The 14999-nt window shown below is 39.4% G+C and overlaps 1 protein-coding gene across 1 annotated transcript in view; it reads left to right on the forward strand.

Annotated features, from left to right (window-relative positions):
* Nucleotides 1–14999, forward strand: part of LOC110164833 (synaptotagmin-2-like) — a 77764-nt gene extending 62765 nt beyond the window's left edge. The window contains exons 3-10 of the mRNA XM_020929963.2: nucleotides 5774–5995; nucleotides 7368–7528; nucleotides 10300–10437; nucleotides 10511–10678; nucleotides 11108–11275; nucleotides 11554–11671; nucleotides 11976–12109; nucleotides 12790–14999. Of these exons, the coding sequence (XP_020785622.1) occupies nucleotides 5794–5995; nucleotides 7368–7528; nucleotides 10300–10437; nucleotides 10511–10678; nucleotides 11108–11275; nucleotides 11554–11671; nucleotides 11976–12109; nucleotides 12790–13005 (1305 nt within the window). The 5' untranslated portion in view covers nucleotides 5774–5793 and the 3' untranslated portion in view covers nucleotides 13006–14999. The remainder of the gene's footprint in view (nucleotides 1–5773; nucleotides 5996–7367; nucleotides 7529–10299; nucleotides 10438–10510; nucleotides 10679–11107; nucleotides 11276–11553; nucleotides 11672–11975; nucleotides 12110–12789) is intronic.

Below are 14999 nucleotides of genomic sequence, written 5' to 3' on the forward strand. Positions count from 1 at the left end.
GATTATATTAGTCCACATGACAAGATTCTGCAATGGGCTCTTGATATATGACAAATGGCGACACTGATTTTATATACTGTGATATGCATCTTATCTCACACTCTCACCAATGCACAGGCCTAATGTGATTCCTACTATATTGTTTGTGTAGATAAAGGCTCTGATGTCTCATTCGCACCAGTGCACAGTGCTCAGTGATAAGACCATAGCTGCACCGCTCTGAGCCCAGCCCAGAGCCATTTTGTCTAAGTTTAAAGGATGACTCAAACTTTAATGACTTAATACTCAGGGCAGGACTCCACACTCTGGGGATGTTTGGATTGCGTCTATCACTAAAGCTTCCTCTTTTAGCTGTGTTGTATTCAGACTTGAGTGTAAAAGCTTTTTAAATTGCCTTGTCTTTCTGTCTGTCTCACATCTGTGCTTACACCTGAAGCTCTGCACCCCCCACCTGAGAGTGTTGTGACTGGCCTGGCAGGAGCAATTGGGGGTTAAAAGCTTTGCTCAAGGGCATCACGGCAGGAGAATCCAAAATGGCTCACTAAGTGGTGGACTCCTGCTCTGTCTGTGTGAGATTAGCCCAACCATTTCAGTGGGTATCCCTGCACACGTTGGCTTTATGGGTACTATTATCAACACCATCTTAATCAAATGGAAGAGAGATTTCAGTATCTCCCTTCCTCCATCGTTTAACCTTCATAAACCTCCTTGTACATACAATAATCCATACTTACACACAATGATTTTTCAATAGAAATGCTGTCATACGTTATCATATATTTTAATGATCAGACCCAACTAAATGTGCTCTGTTTATCTGGTATATTGTGTGTTCATGTGATTTTTTTTATATATAGTTAACATCTTCCATGGGATAACAGTTGACCAACCAGTCCAGATGGTAAGCTGAGTACATACTATATTGGGTTCCTTTGCAACATTCTCTGCCCCAGTTATGCTTGTGGCTACAGAAAAGGCATTAATATAACAACTTCCCAACAGTGCAACTGTTTCTAATAAAAATATAAGGGCAGTAGCCTCACAGCTCACAGTTTGGGCAAGATATTGAGCCGATCTTGCCTGTGTATTACCACCAAGTGTAGGGATTGGATGAATAATAAGGCCCTACATTATTCCAAATAGGGCTAGGCAATATTTTATTCTACCGGTGATGATATATTAAGAAGATAATAGCACAATATTATGGCAATTCTTCAAATGTGCTGAAATGTCCCTTTAAAGGTTTCAGTTGAAATTCAAGCACAAAATATGAATGGAGTGTAAAATAAAACATGAAAGTGCAGAAATATGGCACTTTTCAGATAACTTTGCAAGTTTATATCATTTTAAATTGGAACCTGCTCTTTTTGCAACCTTTTCAGTATAATACATTTTTTAATATATACCTCTCTGCTATGGTCAAAGCAAAATTGACTCTTGTGAGCTTTAAGCCATATTATAATGTTACCTCATCAAAAGTATACCTGCAGTTGTGTTTTGTGTCATTCACACATGTTGAGTAATCTTTTATTATTAGTCTGTCTACATCTCCAAAGCTCAAATGCTCTATTCCACCTTGTGATGTCATGAACTAGCTTCAAGTTAACAGCTACATTTTATCTTTTGTTCAGTAGAAATTGCCAATTCCAGGGCTGAAATGATCCAAATGTTTCTAGTGATGGTGTAGGAAGTTGAAAAACAGAGTGGAGCACTTCCTGTATTACCACTTGACATCACACGGTGGAACAGAAGGCTTACAGAATTAACTCAGCCTAAATATGCAGGGTTTTTGTGTGAATGAAACAAAACACAAATCCAGGTATATTTTTGATGAGGAAACAAATTATAACGCTCATCACAAAATAGCATAATATGGTCCTTTTAATATGACTAAAAATCCTTTGTTTAGTCTGAGTGCACTGTTCAAACAAAAACATTTTTCAGTTTGGAGTGTGACGCAGGACAAGCAGCTGTCATAAACAAGGCCCTGTCCCCTCTGTGTGTCCTCTGCCGTCCTCGCGCTGGACCTCAGGGTGAGAGCGATAAAACAGGCCCGGCACATATCATGAATGTTAATTGAACCGCAGCCTGGTCTAGTGCGGTGTGAGGGACGAACAGGAGAAAACGAACATAAAACTTTGAGTGATATAAGAGGCTTTCAAAGTTATTGTCACTGTATCCACATCAAGGCTAAACATCTTTGTTAGTTTAGCAGTCAGGTTGTTATGTAATATGTCTGTGCATTACTGACAAGACGAGTACATTCATGGTTAAACAAATCATTGTATTTGTATTGTATTTGTCATTGTATATTTTGTGTCTGTGTTGCTGAATTGTTAAGTTTGAAACTGTGCAAATTGGGGTATGTTAATAGGCCAATCTCTGCATGTATAATTGTTTGCCAGTTGAATCCCTTATTTAATTATCCATTTATTCAAGGGCCCATATTACGATGTTCTGATCTGTTATAATGTTGTTTCCTCATCAAAAAACATATCCAGAGTTGTGTTGTGTTTCATTCATTTACACGTTTAACCACAAACCTAGTATATTTAGGCTGAGTTCTTCTTTCAAACAGAAAGCATTCCACCTTGTGAGGTCATGTGGTAATACAGGATATGTTCTACTGTGTTTTTAAACTCCGTACATCTTCACTAGAATAATTTGGATAATTTTAGCCTTGGAATCTAATCTAATCTCTAATGTAGCTGTTAACTTTAAAACTATAGTTTTCCGACATCACAAGGTGGAGCAGAGCATTTTGAGTTTTGGAGATGTACACACACTAATAATAAAAGGTAATTCAGACATATGTGAATGAAACAAAACACAACTCTGGGTTTGTTTTTGGGGAAGTAACAGCGTTCTAACATGTCTTAAGCTCACAAGAGTCAATTTTGCGTAATGTAAGACCTTTAACTTATAAATTAAATATATTTATGGTTAGTTTTTTCTATTAACACAAGCAAAGAATATCAGTTCATTCGCCCACCACTATTTCAATCAGACAGAACCTTATAAACTTTCGCTTAAGGCACACAATTGCATCATAAACTGGTGACAGTGTTTTTGCAGGGGTGGGTGGTCATGGCTCACCAAATAGAATTCTCAAAGCATGAAATGAAGACATTGGCAACTGCTTTTATATTTAAGAACACATGTATATGCAACTTTAGTAGCATTTTCCATTTCCAGTTTTCATTTCAGCACTGCCCAATGAAGCAGTGACACAACTCACTATACCAGCTATTTTAGAAACTCCTATTGAAAATGCATGAACTTTAAATAATACAAGCATATCCTCCCACTGTCAGAATCAATTTGAATTGTTTGTATGTGCGCTGGATCTTTGTTGCCACTTCAGAAGTACACATTTTCTTTTTTGTCAGTGCCACCATGAGTTAAATAAAGTAAGTTTAACAGTAGTGTTCTTGCTTGTGTTCTGCTTGCCATCTTTCCAAACCAATCACTCAGCACTCTCTCGGCAGGTTGCACTTGTCAAATTGTGATTTCTTGCCCCGATAAGAGGTCTGATTGAACATTGTTTTAGCCCCTGGAAACCCATAGATGTGGGGAATGGCCGTGGTTGTTCTGTACCGGTCAGGCATAGCGGCTTCCAAGAAAATGAAATGTTGAGACAATACAGGATTGATGGTGATTTCGTATAAATTCTGTCTGTGTTTGCTGACCTCACAACAACCTACATATAATACTGCATGTCAGAAGCACTGAAAATGGCCGATTGGACTGTGGATGATTGTAATCTGTCTTTTGTGGCGTTAATGGCTATGGTGTGTTCTCAGTCAAAACAAAGAGCGAGATACAATAGGATGGAACAAGTTTGGGTTAACTGATAAGCAAATATTTATACAGGAGGATGAATGGCCCTTACATCTGTTTAGCCAAGCTTGATTGGGCTATTGTTAGTGCCAACATAAAAGACAGAGACAACACCATAGACAACACCATAGACACATAGAAAGCTTTTAGTGGAATGATGACCATATCAACTTTTTTACTGCTTAAAGATGCACTATTTAACTTCCTGTAGACTGTATGGCACTAAATGAATCTGTTTCATTGAAGACAAGCTGGCGATGGCACTAGGCCAAGTTACAAATCAAGTCTGTGGAGAGGTGCCCGGACTCACAGTTAGATTACATATTTGATCATGATAACCAATAAGAGGATATACACTGGATAACAATCATGAGGCCTGTGGTTGAGCCCGTTCATTTTGTTGGATTTGTGTTTGGTTCTATGGCCAGAGCAGCAATTGCAATATTTGGCTCAAGGACAGAGGATATCTTTGCACCATTATTGTTGTGTATACAGTATTTATTTTTACGAATAGCTCACATTTGCAATACCTCTTTATCAGCCTAATTTCATCTGTTTAAGTTCTTAGTAATGAGCATGTGTATAAAGCTATACAAGTCTATTAGTGTTTGCAGCCGATATTCAAATTTTGTTGCTATTTCTGTTACTGAATCATAAGGACGCCAGTGTGTTAATGGACATTATGAATGCTAAAATGCTGCCTGTTTTGCTTTCAGTATGACTTCAGTATGTTCAGTGGAGGTGTAGCTCAATGCTGTTAAAAGCTACTGCACTAACTTCTTTCTCATTTGTGTTCTTGGTTTAATGAGCCTAAGCTAATGGTGTTGTGAGAAAAAGGATTGTATCATAAATCGTGCGCCAGTAACATTATCCATTACTATGAACTACTATAGGACCCAGTTACACAATTCACTCATTTGTATCATTGTTATAGTGGCCACAGGCTTGTCTCGCAGAGGAGGGCGTGAGCAGGTCCAGCCAGCACTAATACCAGTTAATCACCAGTCTGACATTTAAAGCCATTCACACGACACTATTCTCCTGAGGGCAAATCCGAGCCACCATTTCTCATGTCTGACCAGTGGAAGAACATATATGCCAGACACACATATAAGACATGTCAAGCTTAACCTGTTTTACAATTAACTGACTACAATTATGAATGTCACTGTAGGGTAATGAGGCGTAATCATCACAATCTTAGAAGCAAGAATATCTGATTTTAATGTAATCTATACCCGCAAAACATTAGTCGTATGTAATGCACTACAACAATAGTTTGACACTCCTCAAAGGAAAACAAATAATTTTTAAGATGACAGTGCACATGGCTCAGTGGTTGTATAAAAAAAAGTCCCAGGTGCTCTACTAGAATGAACAGATTAACTTTGAAATTACCAAAACTTGCCTGTTCATGAAGTGTGAAGTAAAAAGTAAAAATGTGAGGCGTGTTGACAGAAATAAAAAGAAATTAAAAGGGATGAAAAGAAATTAAAAGTTAAAAGTTCTTTATTTTGTGGAGAGTTTGACGAATTGTTGATTGTGGCGGTCTTCAGGGTTTACATCATTAAGCACTGCCTTGGATTATTCTGCCTCTTCTTAATACTTTTTTATGAAAATGAAAGTTTGGGTAATTTAAATGTCATTTTAAAATCGTTAATGCACATAATGGGTATATGATAATCTTTTTGGCACTGTTTTTTACTGCCTCAATCATGATGATCACAAAACTGCAATTTTTCTTTTCAGAATAAAATAATGACATTGCCTTTTTCTAAGTTGTTAACTCTAGGACTAAAATGTTTTATTAGTTCTTCTTTCCAATGTCTGGGTGTAAATTGGATGATTTCACAGCACACCAGTGGATCCTTAATCAACTTAATGATCATTTTATTGGCCTCACTGGACTGTATCTTTGCTCTGTCTGTTCCAGGGACTGTGCGTGCAGCCTAAATGACGAAGTGGAACTTGTTCAAGCACCAGACGACGCCCGTGGGTGCCGCCAAGCCCACGGGTGCAGGTGCTCCGGAAGTGACTCCTGCTCCTGTGGCCATGGTCGCCTCAGAAAACAACTCCACTGAACAAGTCAGCACCAAGAATGATGCCTTTGATGAGATTAAGAACAAATTCTTAAACGAAATCGACAAAATCCCACGTGAGTTTTTAATCAACCAAACTTATATTGAGCGGGCTTTAAGCAATGATTTTGGAATTGGATTTCCTCTTGGACTGCAGGCTACCTCATAATGTCTTTATTCTGTATTGATCCCAGCTTGGCCTGCCTAATGGCGGCTAAATCTAATTTTCACCCAAACTAATTGCTAACCTAGCGCCTCTCACTAAATATAAGTGACAGAGGACATGACAGGAAGTATGTTTAATGATCGGTTGGTGAAATGTCAAAGAGTTTCCCCATCTGTACATTCATCAGTCTATCTATCTATCTATCTATCTATCTATCTGTCTGTCATCTTAGCAGTAGTGCACATCTGAATGATAGAACAGTAAACCAAATATGACCTTAATGTGGTTATGTTTTATACAAGTGGTTTTCAGACTTTTCACAACAAGATAACATTTTGGTTTCTGAGTACCAGCAGAACCAAATCCAGACTGTTTAAAAGCAAACTCACAGTTTTATATGATATTGCATACATAGATTGTTGATATAGACAATTAATATGAAATATACACTAATGCTATGGCTGTGAGCACTGAATAGAGTTTAAAAAAAAAAAAAAAAAAAAAAAAAGGGAACACCGAAACTAGCTCTTTTGAACTGCTTACTGAACAGAATCTAATTTTTTAAACTTTCTAAATTTCTTGCATTTTACAATGATTATATTGAACCAACACAACAATCAGCACAGATGCAGAGTGGGCAACAGGAGTGAGAGCTTTTTGCACATAAAAAACATATTTAGCTTCATAATAATAGTCTGTTTTAAAAATTATTATTATGGCAGTGCAGCTTTCTATTTAGATAATCTATAACACACTCCCACTTTGAGTTTGCACCATTTTAAACCGATCTAAGCCTTGGTCTTTTCTCTCTGTGATTAGTTTGTAGATAAAATGACACTGACTTCGATCACATAAATAAATCTAAAAAGAGCCAGTCTTTTGAACAGTTCTTTGAAATGAACATATCCAAAAGATTCCAATCTCATGAAAGAGGTGAAAGTCCCATTACTGAAAAGTACTCTGTAGTGCTGTTTCACTTGACATCTCTATTACATAGTAAGTGCAGAATTTAAATTGCATTTATTTTTACTTTCTCCCAAATGAAAAACTAAATGAAAAACAAATCCCTCAAATATATTTAATCACAGTAAGTCTTTAAAGTTTTTCCGAGAGAATATCATTAGGTAATGGAGAAAGCGGAGAAAGGCATTCAGAAAATCGTGTGATGAATCGATCTCAAAACACAGGTTGAGTCAGAGCTTAGAATCTATATAGTGACCGCTTGGGCTTTATGTAGTGCTCCAGAAAATCCTTTAAACCCCATTCCTCCCTGTGCTCCTCAGTGCCGTCCTGGGCCATCATCGCCATCGCCGTGGTAGCTGCTCTGCTCATTGTAACGTGCTGCTTCTGCGTCATCAAGAAGTGCTGCTGCAAGAAGAAGAAGAACAAGAAGGGCAAAAAGGGGAAGGGTGACATGGGCATGAAGAACCTGACGGGCGGACAGGTGCGTTTCAGCGGGTGCGGGGCAGTGGGCGGAGTCTACACCTGCTGCTGCCATGCCAACGCTAACCTCCATACTGGCCTATTGTGTAACAGCTGTCAGAAGAAGATCGCCAATTTTATGTTGATTTTTGCAACATTCTTTTTATTTTTTTAGAGTTTTATAATGCAGTCAGTGTCTTTTTTACAAGTTTTGTTTTCATGTTTTGTTAAGTTTTAATGTATTTGTCGTTAATGTTATTGTGTTTTGGGGTGATGGTGGAGAATGGCAAGATATATTCATAAAGGTAACAATAGCTTTCAGAGATAATTAAGAGTAATTATGAAAATAAGTAGTACATCCCATGCTTTTGTCTTGCTTGTCACTGTGATAGCACAATGTGATTTAAAACGCAGTACATAAAAGAAGAGTTATTTTAAAACTTCAAATGATCCAATTGGCTCCTCTGTCATTCTCCGCCGCTCCCGACAGTGTAGCTGACTGCATTTGTTGTGATAACCCGTATTTTTGGTGTCTGTTGTGAGTTCAATTTCTTCCTTTGTCTCTGCTCTTCCTCCTTCCTGCTTTATGTCTTATGTGTGCTCCGTGTATCTTGACTGTGATGGACCGCTCTGGCCTACGGTAGGTCTGACAGCACGCAGCGCCCCTCTCTGGCCTTTCTGTGTAAGCACAGACTCGGGCCGGTGGGGGGGCAGTGAATGGGGGTGGTGGTCTTGGGGGCTTGGTCTTGGAAGGGTTGGATGGATTGCGGTTTTGATGTTGATGACAATGACTATGACAATGAGTGCTATGGCTTCCTTAGTTCTTTGCAAGCTTAGGTGCTGTGGGTGCTTGAGGAATCTATGGGAGCAAATCAGCTGCTTCGCAAATCCACTGAACTGATATGCCGCACCAACTGCTATGTCTTGAATCTTTCTAGAGTTTGCCATTTCTGCCCCTTAAAATCCTGCAGATTAGACCTTTCCAACTGCAAATGAACATGAAATTCATCCTTTGACCCTTTGAATGACGAGTGCACTCAGCAACTCACTAGAAATCACTAACATGCATGTGCAAGGGATAAGCTGGGCATTTGTCAAATAAACTTACTCATTCTGTAGTTTCACCACTAACCACCGCACATTTATTTATACTCTAAAACTGACAATGATCCATTTGAGTCTTTACTGAAACTCACACTCACATTGTGTACTTTCATCCAAACACTTGCACTACATGAGAAAGATGATGTTGACAAAGACCAGCATATGCCCTTGCAGTAGGTACCATTGAATGGCCACAACTTGACTTGAGAGTAACGTTCCTGGATGACCCATGCTGCAGATACTTGGTGAAAGTCTGACCCAAAGTAGAAGTGTGAGTGAGGGGAAACGGTGTGTCAGGACATGTGCCCACTCCCAGCCTATGACATCTTAACTCATTGTTTAAGCTTTAACATTGTGTGATTCACTCCATGTAGTCAAAGAGTGGGCACATATTCAGACACACCACATCTCCGGCTTAAAGACCACACTGAAATTAAATTAAGCTCAGTCTAGCATGAAGCCTTCTTGGATGCGCACAGAATTTTTGAATTTCAACAAAAATCTGTCTCCAGTTAACAATATTGCAAACACATTCCCAGGCATTCTGGGGTAATTCATTTACATTTGCCATCACAAAGAAATGTCTTTTTGAATACTGCATTGTGTGGCCTGGCATGCATGAATGAAAAGCATTAGCACTTCAAAGATAGAGAATGCCACAAATAAAGATAACTTTATCAGTGAGTGTGAATGAGAGCGTATGAGCGCGTGGGCATGCTCAAGCATGCATGTAGATACTACATGTGCGTGTGTGCGTGTGTGTGAGTTTTGTTCTTTTCTAGCTAAAAGTAAGTAGCATCACATGCCAGTCCTACAAAGATGTGTGTTAAATTTCTCTGTTTTAGGAGCACAGCAGTAGAAAATGGGCCATGCTGAGAAATGAGGCAGTATCCCAGTGAAAGTTTGTTAGAGCAAACTGCTACTTATACATGATTAATCCTGCCTCAAAATAAATGAAATTTGCAGTTTTATGAGGAAGATAGATGGCAACAACAACTGTAAATAAATTATTTGCAATAATCTAGTCTGGAGTGTATTAACTCCAACAGTACTCCATCAGCTAATGCTGATGGTGGCGCATTATTAGGAACATCCCACTGTGATATTGAAGAGAGCCTAGTGCACCACAGCAGCATTATTGAAACAAACTATTTCATCTTTTACTTTTGCTTGTCTTTGTTGCTGTGTGGGCACAATTGTCGTTAACTATTTGCTATGACTCACTTGTTATGAGTGGGTTTCTAGATTAGTATACTTCGATTTGTACGGCAGTGCTTGAAGATCCCTCTAGCATTGAGAGTACTCTTGTGTAGACTGATGCAAGTCTTGTTTTATGTCTGTGCATCCTACTGACTGTTTTATATTCTTTTTCTCTCATCTTTCTTCTTGCTTCCTGCTTCTGGTTATTAAAAAAGACTTTCTACCACACAATGTTAACCAAAAAAATCTAAACAATATTTATGAAATGCAAAACAGCAAATGGTGTCACCCAAGAAATAGTGAAATCAAGTCAGGTTGCATCCTTGGCCATCGATGAATAAATTGCACTTGTAACATTTGAGTGAGCCGTGGTAAGTGGCAGGTAGGTGAAACTAACCCGACTGCTGATGCCCACGGCTGCACTTGCCCTAAAAACTGGCCTCTCACTGCCCTCTCTGCACCGCCCCTCCTTCCCATCTGTCTGTGCAGAAACCACAGGACGATGACGATGAAGAAGATGATGTGGAGCCTGGGCTGCCTGGAGAGGAGAAGGAGGAAGAGGTCAAAGAGAAGGAGAAACTTGGCAAGCTGCAGTACTCTATTGATTATGACTTCCAGGAGAATAAGGTAAGATTACAGTACAAATGCAGAAAGTTTATTTGTTTGTCTGTGGCTCTGAACACGTCTCGTCTCTCTGCAGCTCACTGTAGGCATCCTGCAGGCAGCCGACCTCCTCTCTATGGACAGCGGTGGCACCTCAGACCCTTACGTCAAGGTCTATGTGCTTCCAGACAAAAAGAAGAAGTTTGACACCAAAGTTCACAAGAAGACGCTCAACCCAGTCTTCAACGAGACCTTCACCTTTAAGGTGGGTGTGCTGCAAGCCCTATTAACACAACGTCACAGCAGATTCTATTTGATATCAGCCAGGTCCTTCTTTAGGGCACTTCAATGCTTTTTCTCTAAAGAGACTGCTAAGACTTCCTCTGAGCTAACCCTTTTGGCCTGCCGGGATGAAAGGCAGCAGACATATTGAAGGTGTTTGACAGAGAGAATATGACAGAGAATCAAATTAAAGGAGAGGGTCACCTCTGGGGCACCCTACCTGCTGACACAGCTCTATAAAAACAATTCAAACTGCTTTAGTGAACCAAAGTCAGCCCCATCTCCTGAAGCAGTGTGCTATTAGGTCACACCATTTTGTCCCCCAAACACCATCTACTTCAATGCTCCTAGAGAAATCAATTATAGGTTAAGTACTTTTGGATTCAAAATATTTTTCTGCCCTGTTTTTTAGATTCCATTCCAAGAGATGGGAGGAAAGACCCTGGTAATGTCTGTCTACGACTTTGATCGCTTCTCCAAACATGACGTCATTGGAGAGATTAAAATCCCCATGAACACACTGGATCTGGCCAAGCCCATCGAAGAGTGGAGAGACCTGGACAGTGCAGACCAAGAAGAGGTAAGATAGGATTACTTCATGTGATTACTGATTGATGATGACCTTGTGATGTTACCTGACTAACACATACTTACTGAAAGGCATGTTCAACCTCATCTCCAGTCATCTAAATATGATAGTTGCATTTTTTTGCACAGTACAGTTGTAATGTGGAGCAGTCCATTTTATCAATAGGACTAGATGTTTGTTTGATTTGTTTGACAGAGAGATACTTATTTGAGGTTGCTATATACAGGACATGAGTAAAATATGTACTCCCTTACTTTTCTTGCCCACAGCCGGAGAAGCTTGGTGACATTTGCATCTCCCTTCGTTATGTCCCTACTGCTGGCAAGCTCACCATCTGTATTCTGGAGGCTAAGAACCTGAAGAAAATGGACGTGGGTGGACTGTCAGGTAATGTCACTGAGTATAGAGGAAGCATAATGCAATTTAACTAGCCTATTAGTGAGGTTATTGCTGTCATCCCTGTACGAAATTGCATGCGTGTTTATCTTCAAGTGGAATTAGGCTTATCACTGGTTCTGTTTTATGGAGGATGGTGCTGTGAGCTCAGCCCTGCTCCACTCACGTGCTGACGCTGCAGTACTTCATGCAGCAAGCGTGATTTACTGTGACTTCACCACTGGCCCCATCTGTTGGTCAAGTTAGTTATTGCACTCCCTGAACCGTCCTAATGACTGCTCTATTCATATTGCAGATCCCTATGTGAAAATTAACCTTCTGCAGAACGGGAAGAGGCTGAAGAAGAAGAAGACGACAGTGAAAAAGAACACATTGAATCCTTATTACAATGAGTCGTTCAGTTTTGAGATTCCTCTCGAGCAAATGCAGGTAAGTGGGGGAAAGAAGGTACAAATAACTTACTACCCATTGGTTTTCAATTATCTATTAAAATGTTTTACAAAAGACTTTTATTTTACGCTATTTCTTACAACTTGACAAAAGGTAAATTATAATTTGTTAGATTAAAACTAAACCACACTAATCAAATGAATAAAACTACACAATACTGCATTTCCAAAAGGTGCACTATTGCACTATATGTTTTTTCTAGTGGGGGTCGACCACATATTTGCCTCCATAGAATGTTATTATATGTTATTGCTTTTCCTGAAGTGTTTCACAGCATGGCATTGATAAACATCTATAGTGCATTTAGTCAGTTACAGATGTTTTGTTTAATAAAAAAGAGGAAAAAAAGAAAAAAGCATTCTTACTGTGAGAGCCTCTAGTTATCTGACATGTAACTTGACGTCTCCACCTCCTTGTTTCCATGGAGATGGATAAGTTTAGTTCAATATGTTGGAACATCTTGGCAAAGCAATAACATTCAGGCAGGTATCACACCCTCCACCAGGAAATTGCACCTTCGAGAGTGATATGATTGGCAGATAATACATCACTGTATCATACCTTTTAATAATAATACTTTGATAACAATTAAAATTGAGATTATATTCAGTAATTTAGACCATTCATATTATTTCACCATTTCTTCTTTCTACCACTAGAAAATCCAAGCCGTAATCACAGTGCTTGATTACGACAAGATCGGTAAAAACGATGCCATTGGCAAGATCTGGGTGGGGAGCAAGGCCACGGGGGCAGGCCTGAAGCACTGGTCTGACATGCTGGCCAACCCACGCCGCCCAATTGCTCAATGGCACCCCCTGCAGCCCGAGGAGGAGGTGGATCAAGCCCTCGCAGGCCTGACTGCCAAGAAGTAAACTCCACAGACCCCCATACCTCCTCCCATCTCCCTCCACGTATCTCATCAACCCTCTACTCCTATGTATTCAAGAGGAAGACCACCACTACTGTACAAGCCCTCCACTTCCTTCATCACCTGTCCGAAAGCTCCATCAAATACATCCAGACATGATATACGGGAAACACTGTAGTGAATCATGTCATAAGAAGTCATTGGCCAAGATGACACCCAATGGACAGACACTCCACTGATTTCCTTTAGATCTATTTTTGTATTGGGGTTGTGGTTCCATACATGAGAATACAGGTCAATATAATAGACAGAGGGCAATCGACATGTTATCACTCGTATTGTACTCCCCAGCCCTTCCCTTTAGTGACACAGTTTGCTTAGAATAGTGCTTAATAATAATAATAATAATAAATAATAATAATAATAATAATGCTTTCTACTGCCATATTGATAGAGAAATAACACAAGCAGGTCCATTCCGTAGGTGTGTGGTGCACCATGATCTTCACCTGCCAGTTGTCATATATAGATGTTCAGTTGAAGTACATTCCTAGAGTTGGGTAGCGAATAGGTGAATAGGCACATATCAGCTACCTAGAACACACTGCCTTTTTTGATTCGTTCACCTTTCACCTTTCGTCTCAGGAAAGATGAGAGGATATCCATGCCTTTGTTTTTAAAACGGGTTGTTGTAATTATTATTATTAGGATGCTACACTCAACAAGAAAAGCACTGTCGCATTCAAATTGACAAAAATAAGGCCCACGTATATGTTTGGCATCCACAAGAAATAGGTTGTGTTTGTTTTCTTGAATTTGATGATGTCATAATCTCAGGTGGAGGGCAAGTGTTAATATTACTACATGTGCAAGTTTTTTTAAAGGTGCGCAGTGTAACTTTTCAGGTTAGGGGTCCACCACCATGGAGATGCTATTGCTTTGCCTGTAATGTTCCACAATATGGTATTAAACTTTGCATTTATTATGTTATGGGTGTTTATCACTCAAAAATACCTTTAAAAACTTGCATTCTTACTGTGACCAGGTGGCGTTTCCTGCTTGTCTCTGTGGAGATTGATAGGTTTATTGTCATACTTTGAAACAAGCAACTGGCTGGCCCTGTCACCAGAGAAGTTACATAGAGCACCTTTAATGAAATATCCATTCTGAAAACTCACAAATGTAACGTTAGAGTTATGGTCCAGAAAATTGCCACATTAATCTTGTGGTTTAAAGTCTTTTCAAATGGCAACAGTCCTTTGTATTAGAATAATTACTTTATGCCTTGACAGCAAATTAGTACTCTCATCCTTGTTCATTTGTGTGAACAAAAACAAACATTACATTTGTTTTTGTTTCATGTGGTCTGGCATAGTAATTTCAGAGACATCAACCATAAGCAAGGACAAAATATGTGCATTATGAAAAGAACAAGCTATCACTGAAAATCTACACGTACTTGCCCCCCAGCTGAATTTCAATTTAAAGACAGTTTTAAAAGGTGTAGCATCATATGAACCCAACCTATTGAGAGATGTTTCGGTGAAAAGTGGCTGCGACCAGAACCAAGCAGGTAGAATAGAAATGCGTTCGTCTAACAGCAGTCTGCCACCTCCTTGCGCCCTACGCCTCCTCCAGATCCAGTATCTCTCTTGTTCAGTGCTACTGCCATTAGTCATGGACTCCACACAAGGGTTTGACTTCAAAGGCATCCCTATAAACCGTCTTACAGTCATAAAGGAGACAAGCCTTCCAAGTAACAAAATAAGCAATTCTCAACTTACCAGGGACGCCTTCCAGTTCGCGGTGTTGTTCGCTTCATTTTGGTTCTTTGTTGTTTTAAACACTGTTATGCATTTATTGGTTTATTTATTTTGGACTCAAGCACTTTAAATCATTATGTTGACGTACAGCATAAACAAAGCTTTAAATTTTGTTGCAGGTTTTACCATGAGTAGGTTCTGTATTTATGTTTATGTAGTTATTATTCGTCTCAAT

This window comes from Boleophthalmus pectinirostris, unplaced genomic scaffold (genome assembly GCF_026225935.1).
Source record: "Boleophthalmus pectinirostris isolate CB_2022bp ecotype Guang Dong unplaced genomic scaffold, ASM2622593v1 HiC_scaffold_8, whole genome shotgun sequence".
Lineage (NCBI taxonomy): Eukaryota > Metazoa > Chordata > Actinopteri > Gobiiformes > Gobiidae > Boleophthalmus > Boleophthalmus pectinirostris.